Source organism: Eutrigla gurnardus, assembly GCF_963514095.1.
Source record: "Eutrigla gurnardus genome assembly, chromosome: 4".
In the NCBI taxonomy this organism is placed as follows: domain Eukaryota; kingdom Metazoa; phylum Chordata; class Actinopteri; order Perciformes; family Triglidae; genus Eutrigla; species Eutrigla gurnardus.
Genome location: NC_139918.1, coordinates 15,518,481 through 15,536,403, shown reverse-complemented (window position 1 = coordinate 15,536,403; position 17,923 = coordinate 15,518,481). Strand labels below are relative to the sequence as shown.

General features: G+C 40.1%; 1 protein-coding gene across 4 annotated transcripts; it reads left to right on the top strand.

Moving 5' to 3' along the window:
• apol1 (apolipoprotein L, 1) lies at positions 1-17,288 on the top strand. Of its 4 annotated transcripts, XM_084008259.1 has the most exons (34): positions 1-279; positions 401-454; positions 2,265-2,333; positions 2,564-2,629; positions 2,733-2,801; positions 3,212-3,283; positions 3,370-3,441; positions 3,526-3,588; positions 4,901-4,969; positions 5,051-5,119; positions 5,399-5,476; positions 5,947-6,009; positions 6,093-6,149; positions 6,406-6,474; positions 6,572-6,622; positions 6,730-6,804; positions 6,991-7,038; positions 7,137-7,205; positions 7,314-7,367; positions 7,492-7,563; positions 8,612-8,665; positions 9,107-9,172; positions 9,563-9,640; positions 9,750-9,809; positions 10,157-10,198; positions 10,623-10,706; positions 12,020-12,076; positions 12,297-12,392; positions 12,504-12,554; positions 13,405-13,443; positions 14,385-14,462; positions 14,572-14,611; positions 15,016-15,067; positions 15,483-17,288. In XM_084008259.1, the coding sequence occupies exons 1-34, from the start codon at positions 277-279 to the stop codon at positions 16,450-16,452; spliced, it is 3,009 nt and encodes a 1,002-aa protein (XP_083864385.1). In that variant the 5' UTR covers positions 1-276; the 3' UTR covers positions 16,453-17,288. The 4 variants fall into 4 exon arrangements, with proteins under 4 accessions (XP_083864385.1, XP_083864387.1, XP_083864386.1 ...); XM_084008261.1 differs by lacking the exon at positions 8,612-8,665 and having other exon boundaries at positions 2-279; positions 10,157-10,200; positions 10,625-10,706; XM_084008260.1 differs by lacking the exon at positions 10,157-10,198 and having other exon boundaries at positions 2-279.
• The last annotated feature ends 635 nt before the right edge of the window (positions 17,289-17,923 follow it).

The window sequence follows — 17,923 nt, the reverse complement described above, 5'->3', positions numbered from 1 at the left end:
GACACCGGTTTTAGTGGTGTTTGCTTTATGAGAAAGCCACGCAGTGATCTGTGGGAAGTATCTCACCTCCAGGCTGTTTTCTTTTTTTTTTTTCTTTTTTTCTTGCTATTCTCTCTGAGGAGGGAGGATCTTTGACTGCCCAGCTTTACTGAGTGGAAACAACCAAACAGTGTGAACACGGGGAAGGAGACAAACTCACTGCGGATTGAAACACATCGACGGATCGATCCAGCGTCGATTAACCAGCGGAATAACTCAACAAGGACAGTAGCTGGAATGGTGAGTGAACGTTTAAATACGGCTAATGTTCGTCTTTCTGTGTCCTTGAGACAGACTGCCGTTAACGCGAGCTAACGTAACGTAAAGTTAAAAGAACGTAATGTGACCTGATCTCTGACAGGATCGATACGGGGATCTGGATCTGGATCTGGATTGTGAAGGAGGAGGCGTAGCTTGTGAGTATCCTTAAACGTCACACATGTCCAGTCCGGTGCTTTTTACGGTTAAACTTTAGCTAGCTTAACTTCGTGTTTTGAGTTTTTTTTGTATTGTTTTGTTATGCAGACCTGACCTCGATCTGTGTCACTGAAACTGTCAATATAGGCTACAAATATGTGGACAGCAGAGATAGAAATCATGTAGTCAAGTACTTAACTTCAGTTCAAATTTGTGCTAATGGTAGTATTTTTCATTTTATTCTACTTCATATTTGTCCTCAACTACATTTTGGAAGGCTGTTCCTTTGGAAACCTCTGTAACAAAGTGACTTTAGGAGCAGACGTTGCGTTAAACACATTATAAATACTATAAGAAATTCTGATGTTTGTTTATAGATCAAGCCATCCCGCAGTGAAGTATAAAGTATAAACACCTTTACCAGCTGCTGTTTACATATTATTGCATCACTATTAGTCCCATAATATAATAATAATAATGCTGAAATGAACCATTCTACACAATGGCTTCTTTAATTTGATACTTTAAGTGTTATACGTTAAGTAAGTTAGACACAGAACTCCTGCTAGTAACAGAGTATTTCTACACTAACTTAAGTAGGACCCACCCCTTGAAACATGCTGTTGATCATGTCAGTGGATATTGTGATTTGATGGTACAAAGTACTGATCAGTCTTTAAATAAAATGATTACACAAATCATCATTCTACACTGTTAACTCAGTGTAAATGTAAGGACCTTAAAACTTCAAGTTCTTCAACTTTAGTTTAATTTTAACGGCACGGTTTTATATGTCTGTCTGTCTGTCTGTCTGTCTGTCTGTCTGTCTGTCTGTCTGTCTGTCTGTCTGTCTGTCTGTCTGTCTTTCTGGGGAAAGCCATAACACATGGGAACTCATTTTTGCTGAACTTGTTTTTGTGGTAACACTTTATATTTTGTGTCCTAATTTCTTTTGAAGTTACTGAAAACCATGTTACTTGATACTAAAGGGAAATAATGGCTACGTCCTGAGTGTTATTTGAGTTAGTTGAGTTTAGAACAGCTCCATTTAAACCCAAGTGACTGTTCTTTCATTTCATTCTTTACATTCTTTCCTGTTAATTCTCTTGAGCCCTTCTATATTATGGTAACAATAGTTGGATTAGTTCATTTAAAATATAATCACCACAAGTCTGCAGTTTTCCTATAATTAGTAAAACATTATTTCGATTTTTTCAGCAACTTTCTCATGGATTTACAGTAACATATCAATTCTTGATAAGGGACCCATAACATAAGTGTTATAGTTGAGACAAACTAGTTTATTTACTACTGCCTCATTGGTAAACATTTTTAAAAAGTGAACATGAATTAAAAATCAGAGAGCCAACTGATTTTGGTGGTTTTCCTGTTTCTACCTTGTACTGGTAATATAACATCCCTGTTTCCTTTTTATTTGAATCATAAACAGAAAAATGTCCATAATATGATAAGATTTCACAGATTCACAAACATAACAATCAGTCTATATTTACTCTCATCAAGATGTCAAGTCCAGACATGAAACCAGCTTCAAGTCCAGACCTGAAATCTCTTTGAAGCTGGACTGTGAGATGTGGACCAGTAAATGCATCCTCGCCTCCTCATTGGCTGCATCTTTTCCAGTTTCACAGAGAGAGAGTTATACTGCTGATTCACAGATCATGACAGTGAATGTTTACCCTCCGTTACTTACCCTTACAGAATGAGTGTTTTCATCCTTTAATATGTTTTAGATGCATACATTTCTGTCCAAGTATAATTTTTTGTACTTTTTTGTACTCCTTTAGCAAAAAGCAGCTTTATTTGGTGGGATGTTCAAAAAATCCTCCAAGGCTGCTGAACCACCTCAAGCACAGGTGAGGTTGTAGTGTTAACCCTCTTTAATTTAAATCTAGAATTTAACAGCAATTGTATTTAATCAACATTAATCACTGATATATTGAATATATATATTGAACTGAATATTTAAATACTAATTTAATTTTTTAGTACTTATTACTGATCATTTGTAAAGTGTACAATATTTGAATGTAACCAACTGTAATCATGGATTTGCACTCACGTCTGCGCTGTGTTGATTTTACAGGACAGTTTATTGGCAAGCAGTGAACTTTCAAAGAGCAGCGATAGTCTGACTGACAACAGCACCAAGGTGATGCCGCTTTTTCCCGTTAAAAACGTTACCTAAGCAGTATCACTAACTAACGTAGATTAAGGAAATGTTATTAATAAATAGGTGACTGTGACTTTTTCAGGAGAAAGGAGGCGTATTTAAAGGAGTGTTTAAGAAGACGACCAAACCTGCCAAAGAGGAACCACCGCAGGTTCGTTGTTGCCTTCCTGTTTTTTTAAAAATGTAACTAGAACTTGCTGCTTTTCTCTATTATTTATCACTTTATATTGAATAGATTTGTGTTTCAGACTGTTGGTCAGATAAGCTATTTAAAGGTATTGTTTCTGGACACTTTTAGCTATTTTCAGATGTCTTTACTAAGTGCTTATTTATTAGTTGAAAAAGTAATCAACAGATGAATCAATAATGAAAGTGGTTGTGCAGCAAGAGGTTACCTGACATTTATTTTTGACCCACAAGAAAACAAATTCTAGCAGAAAGTTTTCATCAAGCAATTTAATTGTATTATACTTTTATGTAATGACTTTAATTATAAATTCTGGCCTGAGTGTGTTGCACCTGCAACATCAACAAGTGAAACGTTTTTTTAATCTTCTAAAGGTTTCTCTCTCAGTACAAAGTCCTGGACTGTCTGTCAGTAGTGACAGCTTAACAGACAGCAAGCCATCAAAGGTGAGTTTATTTTCTGCTCTGTGGTATTTTGGTTTTGGTCTTGTAAGTCTCTGACCATAAAGAGTTTGCTGCGCTTATGTCTTTAGGAAAAATCAGGTGTGTTCGGTGGGATACTGAAACGAAGTCCTAAACCAGGATTCGCCCGGAGGCCTTCACAGGTGAAACACGATCTATACACGTCCCGCACACAGCGACGTACTGTATATCATCAGCTTCATGACAGATTTTCTTGTGTCCTTCAGGACCTTTTGGACAACGAGCTCACAGCCAGTAACGATAGTCTGTCAGAGAACACCACGTCTAAGGTGAGTGTCATTTGGCAAATTATTGTTTAAACGCTTTAAAAATAAACACAAACAACTGGAAATGAATAGAAACAAAATACAAAGTGGACATCAATGTGTAAATGTGTGTACATCAATCCAAGATCACAGCTTGGGCAAAGGTTACATACCAGAATACGACTCATAAAGTAGATACAGTATAATCAAAATAATAATAACACATAACAATAAAACAAATCTAAAATATACACATGATAGTACAATATCACAATTTTTTAGAAATATATAAAAATGAAGGAATAAATCATCATTTCCCTGTTTTTTTATACTCTTTCAATTAATACTTGAGATAATATGTAACAATTGTATTTTATTCTGCCCAAAATGGGAATATTTAATACTTATTTTTATACTTATTTATTTATTTGAAAAAATCTGATTAGATTTTACTCAATATAAAAAAAAGTGTTCCTCCTCAGTGTGAACGAGTGAGATGCAGTATGTTGGTCACGTGGTTTAAACGACAGTATTTTTAGGCTTTGCCTCATTGGATGGCGAGTTATAGACGGGTGTGTGCTTTTGTTGTTGTGGGTGTTTTGGAAACAACAAGCTTGAACCTGCATGCGTCAGCGAGTTGCCGGCCAATGTGTGGAGCTCTAAATCCCTGCCGGTCCATCAGACAACTGCATCCGTTCAAAGTACAAAACAATTGGTTTTATTTTATTTAAAGGAGTCATCACCCGGAAATCGCAATTTCTCTTGTTAAAAGATGCATATCTGTGTTTGACCTCAGTTGAAACTTGCCTGAAAGGCTGGAGTTTGAAAGTGGCGCCGTTTTTTCGCTTCTGCTCTTTTTCCGAACAGGAATAGCACACAAGGGTGTGCATTCCTAAAGCACGAGATTTTGATTCTGCGCCTTCGGTGACGTCACCGTGGCGGCTACTTGCATAAGCCCACCCCTCTTTCACCACCCAACCCCGCCCCGTCCGCTACCTGAAATCGCCGAAGCGCCGCCATTATGTTTTGGAGTCTGCATGCAGGCAAGCCCCCCCGGCTCTGTCCTTCCTGCGGCGAATCAACGCGCGCCTCATTACATATTATACAATGCACATCCGGACCAGTCAAAACCTCGCGCGTAATCTCGCGTGATAAAATCGCGGTACGAAAAAGGGTCAGAACAAGCTCAATGTTTGATTAAATTTTTTTTTTTTTTTTTCTAATAAGTTTTACGAATTGATCCAAAGCGATCCAAGGGGGGCTGGATACGTATAAAACCAGGTGATGACTCCTTTAAGTATATGCAAATATTATGTGACTTTTTTTCTCTCTCCAGGAGACAGGAGGGGTCTTCAGTGGGATGTTTAAGAAGTCCAAGCCTTTTGGAGCGAAGACGCAATCTCAGGTGAGATTTGTGCATCTCGCATGTCTCACTTGTGTTACATTATTAGGAGATGATAATAATCGGTTTGTTTCTCGCCCTCAGGAGGATTTGTCTGCACCCAGCGAGCTCTCAGGCAGCAAAGACAATCTGTCCGTGAATAGCAACACTAAGGTGAGTACAAAGACTCTCCACATGTCTTGGTATGTGTGTCAGATAATATGACTCTGTCGTAATGCTGTTTGTATAGAGCTCTGCTCAGTGGGTGGAGGGGGATTGTGTGTTTGGGTTTTTGTGTGTGTCAGGCAGGGCGAGGTAAACCTGCATGCATCAGCATTTGGAAAAGAGTACGGCCTGCTGTTTTGAAGTCTGCACCTATCCATCCATCTGAAACCAGGCGCTGACCAAATTCCTCCATCACTGTAACATTCATGTGCCTTTTTTTTTTTTCAGGAGACGGGGGTGACGGGGGTGTTCAGTGGGATGTTTAAAAAGTCCCCAAAGCCTTACAGAGAGAGGACACAATCTCAGGTGAGTGTGATGGAGTGCTGCTGCAGCCCTGTAATTCTTTGTACGTGTGGGTAGAACAGTCGTCTCTCCATCGCCTGCAATTAGCACAGAATGCAGCTTCCCTTCCCTCACTGGGAAAAGAAAATAAACACATGTCACCAGTATTAGCCTCCCTCCACCTACTGAGTCGTATTAAAACTGCAGGACATTGAAACGTTTACATTGCTGCTGAAGAGACTCATTAGGATTTGATTGATTTGAGCCTGACTTCATCTTCTGTGATGCTGTATGTATTTTACCTCTATTTACTACTTATGTGCATATTGTGTTTAGTGTTTTCTCCTGTTCTTATTGTTGTTTTCTTTGTATGTATTTCCATCTTATGCTTGTTCAGCACTACGGTCAATTGTGGTTGTTTCTATTTTTATTTATATAGATTTTAAATAATCAGGATCAATATAGATCTGTTGACATTTGTTTCTCGCCGACAGGATGATTTGTCTGGAAGCAGTGAGCTCTCGGGCAGCAACGACAATCTTTCTGACAACACTAAGGTGAGGTTTGTTGTAAGAATAAGATCAAAACTTAACAGTAAACGTTGTAGCATTAAATGTTGGCTTTATATTGTTTTCCTCAGGAGAAAGGGGGAATCTTTGGTGTGTTCAGAAAAAAAGTTGCCAAATCTCAGTCCCAGGTAAGACGGTTTGTCAGTGACAGTCACAGTCACAGACTTAGAACCACCTTGTGATACCTAGAGGGGAACAATGTAACACTTAATGTGGAAAAGTGATCGTGTTTCAGACATTTCCTTAACTTTTAGATGCATTTTTCCCAGAGCCCTTTCATTTCCGAACTAAAGGTCACCTGCAGAGTGTAGTTTATTAAAAGGGTGGATATTTCAATCATGTTTTTGTTGTTACTTTCTGACTTGATGCTTTCCCTCTGTGAAGGATGAGTTGTCTGTGGATAGTGAACTCTCTGCCAATGCCAGTGACAGTCTCATAGAGAAGCCTTCAAAGGTGAGAGCTTACCTGCACCACCACTCTATCAAATCTAACGGAATACACAGCAGATCAAATCAGTTTCTAACTTTACCTGCTTTGGATTGTCTGTCAGGGTGGAGTGGCAGCGAAGATCCTGAAGAATCCTTTCAGCTCCTCATCTCAAGTAATTTTAGCTCACACTTAATTGAAGTTACTCTACCAGCCAGTACATTACACCGTCGGTCATGTTTTGAGAGTAATTGCATGCTGGAAATGTTAATGTTGTAACAGGAAAAGGAAAAGACTGGACACTCCGGAGGCTCAAATGAGAATACTTCTACAGCGGAGAAGCCCAAAGCCAAGCAGGTGGGTTGTTCTGGCAGAGTAACTGAATCTGCACTCTGTTGTCTGACAAACAGTTTGGAATGTTTGGAATGATTATTTTTTTTTCTCATTTTTTATCTGAATGTTTAAGAATAAGTTCTGCTGTGACGTTTAGGTGATGGTCATCATGACTGTAGTCAATTTTTTAAGACTTGTGTTTTATTGCAGAACGGTTTTAGTGAGATGATGAAGAGCACATTCCACACTGAGAAACAGGTAAGAGGCGTGGCAGTGTGTTCTTGACATTTGGTCTATATATATATATATATATATATATATCACACACACACACAAATATTGTGTTCCATCCGCAGGAAAAGAAATCCAACTCTGACTGTGAGGAGATCTTGGACAGTGGAGATAGCCAGCCAAGTCACAAACAGGTTAGTACAGTTTTTGCATCATAGTTTCTATCCTTAATTCAATTTCTGTATGTGGTCCTTATTTAATGTTTTTTATTTATTTATTTTTGTGCTTTGTTCTACATTCAGAGTAAACTCGCCGAGGCAATGGAAAAGATGAACCCATTTCGATCTGGAAACAAAGTAAGGAAGGTTGAGATGGTAGTCTTGTGACTGTGCTCCAGAATAAATGGATGTCTGAAAAGAGAACTGTTCAACCTCTCGTAGGTGCTTTTCAGGAAAATAAAGATTTCTTTTCCCTCTGCAGTATGAGAAGCAGACAAGCTCGGATGAAGACGATCCACCTGCGAGCAGAGAGAAGTCATCGGGCAACAAACAGGTGCTTTGACATTCTTCCTGTTATTTTGTCAGTTTGGCATCTACATTTTATTTAGCGGTTATTCAAGGAGAAGATTCCTGTTTGTGGAGCTACAAACCAGTCCTCTGATGCAGGCAGGGTCCATGTCTTGCTCTACAGCCACATTTGTATGTCTGTGAATGAGTGATCTGAAGCGCTTAGAGTTGAGATGGGTCAAAGGTTAAGGTTTTGAGAAGATGCCATCCACAGACTCTGTTTGGAGTCCACTTTCACTGGTCTTGCCAGGTCTTGTTGAGAGTGACGTACCTTTTATTAAATGTCTCAGGGAGCGGCTTCAAAGAGCTATAAGCAGCTTGTCTCGCATACTTGTTTTGCACATACTAGGCAAAACAGTTACAAGTATTTTGGGGTGTTTTTGTATGCTTGTATTAACCAAGGTCCCAGTAGAGAGATGACTGTTGTAAGGGGAGAGAAATGTGAGGAATGTTGTGCAGCAAAGTTTCCTGCCCACACCCGAAACTACCCCAACAACAATCTCAACACCACGAGGGCGCCTCAGTCTAGGCAAACCTGTCGCACATAAAACTCAATTACATCAGTAAGGAAACATGGAAATCTGACTGGTTTCTTACAGTGGTAATGGTCACCATCTGTAAAAATGGCTGCTCAGTTAGCCAATAGCCTCTGATCATCTGTCTAAGCCTCTTGGTTTCCACCAGGCTGCAACCACCGGTTCTGAAAAGTGAAGCCGGCACTGAAGTGCCTAAAACCTGCATTCTCTTTACTGGCCTTTGGGGGGGGGCTGATATCAGTAACTGAGAGTTTTAAAAATACATTGGCTGATGTTTTAAAAAAAAGTTTTTACATTTTACAGGTGAAAAATAAATGTCATTGCTCTCTGGTGGACAAATGATCTAATGTTTCTAAATTGCCTCAAACATAGTTAGGCAGGATTTTTGTTACTTATCAGCCAACATATACACAGATGCTGATATATTTGCAGTACAATAAGCTTATAATGGTCAATATGATATAATAATATAATGGTTGATGTGTCTCTCCCTGTCAGAACGCCATGGCTGGAGCCATGTCCAAACTGAATCTATTCCAGTCTGCAAATAAAGTAACTATGCTGTTGATTGTGTTTCGTTACGGGATGATCATGGTGTTTTAGGTGATAGGAAGTCACTGTATGGTGATGGGAATATGATCATGGTGATGGTGGTGATGTTTGTAGGGTTTTTGTTGCATTTTGTTTTGCATATTATACCCCATTCACTAGACATAGTACTATACATCCCAATTTACCATGTTATAAACACTTATGATCTAATTTAGATTTAAGGGTGTATTTTTTACCTCCGTTCCAGACAAACACCATTTCCATTTACTTATCTATGGCATGAAAATCAAATGCCAGGCTTGTGTTTTAATTCATCAGAGGCCACCAAGCCTCTATTCATTTTTGCAAAGAACCCCCCGTTCTGGTCCTTTATTCCCTGCACAAGTAATCTGATTGAAGTTGGTGCAGTTTAATAGCTAATATTTTATGTCCTTTCTTCAGAAAGACACAGAAGAGTCTGAGACACTCAAGGAGAACAAGAAACAAGGGGAAGAGGATCCGAAACCGGTTAGTCTATTTTTTGATGAGTCATCCTTCTCACACACACACACACACACACACACACACACACACACACACACACACACACACACACACACACACACACACACACACACACGGCTGGACAACAACACAGTTGGATATCCTCTCTCCTTACACGCCCCTGGACCTCCACCACATCCTCCTCATCACCTCCAAATCATGCATGCTGCTTGTCGCCTAAACTCCCTGTCCTCCTGCTCCACCGCACTGTGTGTGTGTGTGTGTGTGTGTGTGTGTGTGTGTGTGTGTGTGTGTGTGTGTGTGTGTGTGTGTGTGTGTGTGTGTGTGTGTGTGTGTGTGTGTGTGTGTGTGTGTGTGTGTGTGTGTGTGTGTGTGTGTGTCCGTCCTTGTCAGGTCAAAAGCAACATGATCCAGCGAGAGAAGAAGGAACAAAGTGAAACTCCAACAGTCCCACCCAGACCAACTAAAGAGGTTTGCAAGCAGTTTGACCACAACTCAGTGACATGTGATCTAATTGAGACAAGTCTGACTCCTGCCCTGTCTGTCGTATCCTGTTGCTACGGCTGTGATCTCTCCACAGGAGATGAAAGTTGTGTCCACACACAACAAAGGAAAAGCAAGAGGAACTGATGATAATCAGGTACAGTTTATATTTCTGCTTCCATGTGCATTTGAATATATCTGAATATATCTGTTCGCACAGATCAGTTAAATCAGTTCCTTATTATATAAAGTGTTAAATGATCACAGATTGCAAGCATGATAGTACTTTGAAATGTCATGCTTTGTATTCATGGAAAGGTATCACTTTGGTGTCATTCTGAGTTACTGAAAAAAAAAGCCTCCATCTGTCACAAAGGACATGAGAAGTTAGTTTTAAGTGTTGAGAGGATAATGGCTGTTTGTTTGGAGCTGATGTGTATCACTGTGTGTCCATGGTGGTTTATTTGCCCTGTTGTTAAGGAAGCTGCTCTGGTTTAATTTCAGGAGTTGAACAGGACAGCAAGACAAAAGCAGAACAACCATCAGTTGTACTGTTAGCTGATATTTTGGACTAGTATTTAGTGTTTGTTAAATATCTATAAATATTTGTTATTTAAAAAAAGTTGAAAATGTGTTTTGCTTATTGTATGTGCAGAATTTCACTGTTTGCTCATTCATCTCGTAAAGAGAGAAAATGTGTCTGCCCTTAAATCTGAGTTTAACACGTGTACATACTTGATCCTCTGTCGTTACATAGATTTTTATTTTGTTCCCAAGGGAGTAGATGTAATTGTATGATTTTTTTTAATGAGGTAATTGAACATTTCTTATGGAAAAAATATAATTATCATTCCAAGTCATCTCCACCTACTGGATGTTAACCCCTTGAATACAACAATATCACCATTTGGTTTTCATCAGTCAAAATCTGTAAATGTAATAAAAATATAATGTGTTTAATTTGCTGCAGAGCCGATCACACGACGAGGGCCTCGAGGGTGAATCTGCTGAAGCCAAAGAGGGAGACGAGTTGAACCCTCCACAAAGCAAAACGGTAAGGCCAAATCCCGATGTCCCCCCTCACGGACTTGTAGACTTTGATGTGCCTGAGGGCTTAGGGCTGTCCAACGGCCACATCGTGAAGTGCGTGAGGGCTCGCTCTTTCCGTAAGTCCGTATCGATGCTGACTTTGCCTGAGGGAATTACCCACAGTTCATAGCGTTGTGACATGAAACACGGGGTTACCGGGGGAAGCCTTGAGGAATAAAAAAAAAATGGTCAAAGAGGATGGCACATGTGTGGAATATTACATTTAAGCAGAAACTTTAACTAAATTTAATATGGAACATAAAACACTTGAAATCATAGGAATGTTATCATAGGCTACACACCTGGTTTAATCATCAACCAGTTATTTTAATTTAGCTTTTGAAGCTGTTTTAGCTAAAACAAGTAAATAAATGATCTGATGACGACGTCTGATCTGGTCTGGGATGATAAGATCCTGGAAGATGTTCAGATCAAGCTGTAAAGAATGTGAAATAAAAACCAACACTTTTAGATAATATACTTTGTGTCATTAAAGTAAAGTGACATGCTGAGTGCTGTCCCATTTTTATTTACCATTTCAAGCCCTCACAGCAACCATTTACCAGGTGACGTCAGTTCAGTCACGGTTCAGGGCTTAGACTTTAGGGGGGACATTGGGATTTGGCCTAAGTATATCTCCTCATCATTGTCAGTCAAACCATATATGGACCCACATTTGCTGCTGCATGCGGGTGAAATAAAACGCACAGAGTACTTGCTCTGGTTGTAGTTCTGCTAATTGTCTTGCTCCTGCTTCCTCCTAAGCACTTCTGTCATGCCATGCAAATAATATGTGGCACCACCGGACTATTGTCAGTGTTTGTTTAGGGTTTATGAAAGCTCATAGTTATTAGTAGTCACAAGGCAGTTTAACCCTTTAATTAGGAGTTTTTTACATTATGTTATACATATTTCTCCGAAATTCAGGCCGATATAGTTGGTACCTGAAGGAATCTTGAGATCTCCTCTAGATTTAAAAATGAATAATGTTTGGCTGCACGGCATATATTTTTAATTACTGTTGCCTCTCCAAGCCACGGCTTGTTAAGGGACTGTTAAGTTGAATTTGTAGGCGGTGGTGAAATTGGACCACAGCTGTTTTTGATGTACAGTCAACAAATTGTAGAGTTAGTTTTGTATTTGAGGGAATAAAAAGACATGTGACATATTTGCTGAGGGATTGAGGATATTTCTGAATCTACACATTAAGCTCTTCCAGTTATTGCTTCTCATGTCACGTTACACATTGTCACTATGCCATCTTTTTTTTTTTTACAGACCATAGTAAAGAAACCCAAGCGCCACAATCCGTTCATGCCACATTCTGGACCCAAGGTACTGTCTAGATTTTGCTCTTCATATAGAGTCATTACAGGCACGAAGACATTTATCTTCTTTGCACCTACTTTAATGTGTTATATTTGATTATTAGCTCAAGGCCACACAATTTTGTATTTAATTTTATATGACCAAAGATTTCATATGCAACCCTGTTTTATTTTTTCTTCCTGGGTACGTATATATTTCATCGGTATGTTCACACTGTGATTGTTAGCTTCAAGCTCTGTCTGATGATGAAGGGCTGAAAGAAGAAGATGATTCGTCAGCTAAAGAGGAAAAGAAAGATGAGGATGACGCGGAAAAAACAGAGGTAGTTTTAATACTTTAATTTTTTTTACACATTTTACTGTCAGTACTGCTAAAGAAGACCTGTATCTTCCTCGGAGTAATAATGAAATCCTGATTTGTTTTCCTTTTTTAGACCAAAACCAAGAAACCTAAGAAACGCAATCCCTTCATGCCTCGGGGCAAGGTAACATGTGACATGTTTCCTCCCACGTGGATAATACTTGTTTGTTTCAACAACACATCCAAAATATCTTTTAACAGACCACCTGCTTTCAAGAATAATGCTGCTTTATTACTGCACTTTGGGCAGTTCACATAACTGAGGACAACACTATATTCACATCTTCCGCACCCTTTTATCCTACAGAAAGAATCCTTTCTTTTTTTTTCATGGGCGTGAATTTGTATAACTAAGAAGACAATGTGATCATCACTGAACTGGTGAAACTTGAATTGGAGTAGACTGATCCAGGCCTACTTCCTACTAAATGTCACACTCATGAAGAGCTATGCACCACATCCACCCATTACAGGCATTTAGTGGCGGCTATTCTGTGCTAAAGAGGTTCATTGGTAGTAGATTAAATGTTGGATTTATGGTCTGTCCTGTGAGAGAGAGCAGAAAACAGTCTTCTTCCTCCAAGTCAGCTCCACTGCTGCTTGTTTTAAATTGACCACGTCTCTGAACTCTCCTGGAGGCCTGAACACCATCTTTCAAGATAAATTCTCTCATTTAGCTTTTTGGTGCGAGAGCGTTTTTTCCTGTCTAAATCTCTCCGGCTGTCCACTGTTAACATGCTATGTTAGTTTGGCATGGTTATTAAGTTAACGTAGCTGAAATGCTACTTCTATGAGCAAGTCACTGGAGTCTTTACCTAGCTGCTGATTGGAAGACTAAAACTCAAAGTTATTGTGACATTAATATTTTGACTTGTAGTTTTCAATTTCCTCAAATAAGATCAGAAATGGTTTTGTATCTGTCTGGACCAATTATTTATTAATAATCCAAACGCTTTGGCTCTGTGTTTATACAGAAGAACGCACCGGACCGAGCCGCAGCCAACACAGCAGAGGTAGGCATAATTATATGCTCATCAGTCTTCTGGATGAGACTTTCTTTCTTTCCTTCAGTCATCTGCCTGGCTTTTAAAGGGACAGTTCACCCCAAAATTAAAATCCTCTTACCTGTGGTGCTTTTTATTAAGCTGGATTGTGTTGGTGTGAGTTGCCTAGTTTTGGAGATGGCCAATTTAGAAATGTAATTAATTTGAAAAAACGTAACAGAAATGTCTGAAGACCTCAAGACCCAGTTCCTTGAGATAATCTACAGACCTTTAAGCAGTTTCTTGTAGGAACATGTTGACATCTCTACAGCCGATATCTCCAAAACTATGCAACTCGCATCAAAACAATCTGGATTCATAAGTAGCAGTACAGGTAGGAGGAAAAGATGTATTTTCCCATCCAGTCAGTGTGGGTATATTTGTCCTCTAGGCTGACGAGTCGCAGCCTTACTTGTTGTGGTTCAGCATCACAAAAGGTCTGTTTAAGTCACCTGACCCAACCCTGAAAACGACCTCTTTCTTAAGTATGTCTCCAGGGTGTCCAATCCCAGCAGAGGCTATTATAGCAGACAGGTGTTTTGTTTTTTTTACCCCCTCCTCCACTCTCCACATGAAACCCACCCCCACACCTCCACACAGTGCTTGTGCATGCCTGTTAAAGAAGAGATTAGGTTGCAATGTGCCCAAACTTGTTTCTCTGCTTCCTTTTTTCAGCGTGTCCATGGAAGATGTTTTTGTTCTGTAAAACCAGCAGTACATTCAGAGACCCTTTTCCAACCACTTCCTCCTCTTTATTGGACCTGTATCTGAGCATGTACAACCTAAAGTGACACAAGGATATGTGAAACTTGTGAAGTTGACCCAGATATATTTGTCTTTACACAGGAAAAACAAATCTTGTGAAGGAAGAAGAATCTTTGTATTGATACTTTATATTTCTGTTGTTTCAGAATGAAGCTGGAAATAGATCCTTGTTTGACCAACTGGAGGATTTCCGCATTGACCCAGCACAGCCTGAAGACAGAGAGGTTGGTTTCTGAAGCAAAACATGTTATTTCAATGAAATCTGATGCCTCATTATTAATCATTATGAACTATAGACATGCAATCCCATACAAATCGAATTGTGTCTTTCAGGATGTGGATAACCTCATGGATTGGTGGAACACAGTGGAGTGTAAGTTTCAAAATACAATGTTTTTTTCACTTCCTTTTGAAGTTGTTCTCACAGTGAAGGGCCCAAGTTTTAGTTTCTCCTTCAATCATTTACACGATATGACCAAAAGTATTTGGACATCCCTGTTTGTCCCAGTTTGAGTAAGAACATTTCTTGTTTCAACATAACAATGTACACATGCACAAAGTCTGGTCCATAAAGAAATGTATTTCTCTGATGGATGAATGGGAACAAATCCCTGCAGCCGCGTTCCAACATCCAGTGGATGCAGTTACAGCAGTAGATGAATGCCCGTGAGATGTTGAAGATGTTTTGGTGTCTACATACTCTTGGCCATGTAATGTAATGTATGTAACATTTATGAGCAAGCTTAATATCATTCTTTCTTACATTTACTTCCTCAGCTTGGGAGGACACGTCTCAAGATGATGACATGACAGAGAAAGAAGAGGCCAAGTAAGTGAAACACCTCAAATAGGTGTGAAGATAATACTTTCACTTCACTTTTATGTGCCCCAAGTTTTCAGATAGACACATCCAAAATGTCTTCCATGACCCCAAAGACGGAAACAATGTCCCAGACACATTATCACCATTACTCTAGAACACAGAACATGCCGTCAGCAGTTTTTATAATGACAATTTCTTCAGAAGAGTCGTTCCAAAAACTGTTCATAGCGAATTGTGTAATCAGAACGTTCTAGAAAGATGTGTAGCTCTACTTATATGTGTATCATTTTCACTTCCATTGTATTGGAAGGGATGCTGAATACCTCAAAACTAACATAAAACCACCACTGTGTGCATGGCTAGATCCACAAACACACAAAGACCTTCCTCTGTCTAATCACTCTTTGCTTGTCCATCTTAGGGCGTTTGCTCTGACGGCAGAGAAGGTGCAGAAGGGCATCCGTGTCTTCAACAAGCTGTTCTCTGAGCGCGCTGAGAGCCTCTGGCAGCACGTGATCGACCTCAACAGCATCGCAGATGGCCTGGACACGTTCAACAAGAACACAAAGATCGCTCAAATCACCGGCGGCTCCACCAGCGCCGTCGGGGGCGTGGCCACCATCACCGGCCTCGCCCTGGCCCCGGTCACCATGGGAGTCTCCTTGATTGTGACGGCGGTGGGATTGGGTATCGCCGCGGCGGGTGGCCTGACATCCGCAGGCGCGGGGATCTCCAACCAGGTGAACAACTCGATGGACCGCAAGAAGGTGGAGAAGATTGTGACGGATTATCAGGAGAAGATGGTCGACCTCAACAAGTGCCTGAAATTCATCAAGCAGGGTATCGAGAACCTGAAGAGGTTCGACCTGATCAAGATGAAAAAGCACGCCTACAACCGTGACTTCCCTGCGCTCAGTAGTAGTTTCTACGAGGACGGCGCCATGGCAGGGAAGGCCATCCTCATCAACGCCAATGAGATCATGCGCGTGGTGCAGATTGCCAACGTGGCGGGCAGCACGGCAGCCAGAGCGGTCCAGATTGCCAGTATGGCCACTGGTGTGCTCACTGGACTCTTTGTCGGCATGGACATCTACTTTGTGGCCAAAGACTCCAAAGAGCTGAAGAAAGGGGCCAAGTCAGAGTTTGCTGCCAAAATCAGGGAGGTGGCGACGCAACTGCACGACGGTCTGGTGGAGCTCAACGGGATACGGGAGGAGCTGCAGGCCACCACACCAGAGAACAATGGTGCACAAGCTGCTTTGGACAGTGACAAGATGGAAAAAGAGAAAGAGAAAGAGAAAAAGGACGAACATGACAGTTCAAGTGAAGATGAAATCGAGCGCATTAAAAAAGCCATTAAAAAGGACTATGAGAACCGAGATTATGTTTGAAAGGATGTTTCACTGGAAAAGGCTTTAAACTGTGTATGAGGGTAGATTCATCTGCTTGGCTTTTGTGCCAATGTGTCTTTCTGTCTAACTACATCATGTAAGTGGATAATACAGTTTTAAAATAGTTCCAGAAGTTGTATTTTTTAGACTTTAAAGTGCTGCTTAGAGTTTTTGGTTCATATTGAAACAGTTTTACCAACCAGGTAGGCGTAGGGACGAGTGCCTTTGTTATTTATATTGCCTTAGAAATACACTATGATGCAATGTAGGCTATATTTTTCTATGTCCATGGTGTTTATTTTGGTGTCAGGGCTGCAACAAAACCACTACCCTCTCATCCTCTGCTTGAGGTTTCAATTTGATGGAGGATGTCATGATGATATTGGTCTCATTTTGTAAGTGTGTGAACTAATAAGAAAAACAAAGATTTTTTTTCTCTTTCAAGACTCCTACAATGTTAGTCATTGGCTTTCAATCATGTCTTCTGTCATATTAGATGTTTTAATGGTTTTAAGGTGTAAAATAGTCTCTCAATCAATGACTGGAATGACTGTAAAACTGTGTCAACCTCTCCTGACGAGAACTGTTTGCCATTTCCTTTTATCATTGCATTAATATTTTCAAGGCTGTAATTTCAAAAGTCAGGTTTTGATATGCTGCCTTAACTGTAAGATCTGATGATTTGACCTCTGTGGTCTGTTTAATGAACTTAATATTTATTTTTCTGGGTGGAGTTGTTGATTCGAAACTACCTTTTACGTGCAATATATTGTAGAAATCTGTGTATGATAAATGTAAAGTTGATAATTAAAGCTCAGAGAAACTTTTTTTGCCAACCTGTTGCTTTGTTGAGCCTCTAAGCAAGCCAGCAAACACTTCCTTTATGTTTCCTACTGCTGTGCACTCACTGAGTTGGTATTTGCTCAGTTGATAACCAAGATGTTTGTCAAAGGGTCATTCAACACCGTTTCCTTTGATTAGTTTCCACGGTGAATGCAGATGGAAGCATGCCTGCTGCACATGTCTCTGCCTTTATGTCACCCTTTACATTTGCGGCATAATAATAATTCATATACAACTTTGATCTTGGATAAACACAGTTATGGGATTGGGTACAGGATTTTTGCCGCCACACAGAGCAGTCGATTCAAGTCGTCATGAGCAGCATATGCCATTTTGTGTGTTGAAATGTAGTGGAAACCACACCCCACCAGTACAAACCCGCACTGTGGGACACTTCTACATCACTCCAGCAGGGCGAGAAGATACGCAAGATCTGCAGCCAGTGTCACTTTTAAATTAAACTGCTTTAAGTCAACAATACTAGAATATGATTGAACTCCGGTGCCTTTCTCCTGTCACCCATTGTGTCTTACTGTGGTAAATCCAATGAATGGCCACCGTTTGGAGAGGAATCCAATTCTCTATATAAGATCTCATGGCTGAAAATGCATACGAGATCACAGAAGCT

Excerpts from the sequence above, each read along its gene's own strand:
- apol1 (XM_084008259.1), top strand. Across the intron at positions 2,630-2,732 it reads TGACTGACAACAGCACCAAG|GAGAAAGGAGGCGTATTTAA; the intron begins GTGATGCCGCTT and ends TGACTTTTTCAG. Across the intron at positions 6,010-6,092 it reads ATCTTTCTGACAACACTAAG|GAGAAAGGGGGAATCTTTGG; the intron begins GTGAGGTTTGTT and ends TGTTTTCCTCAG.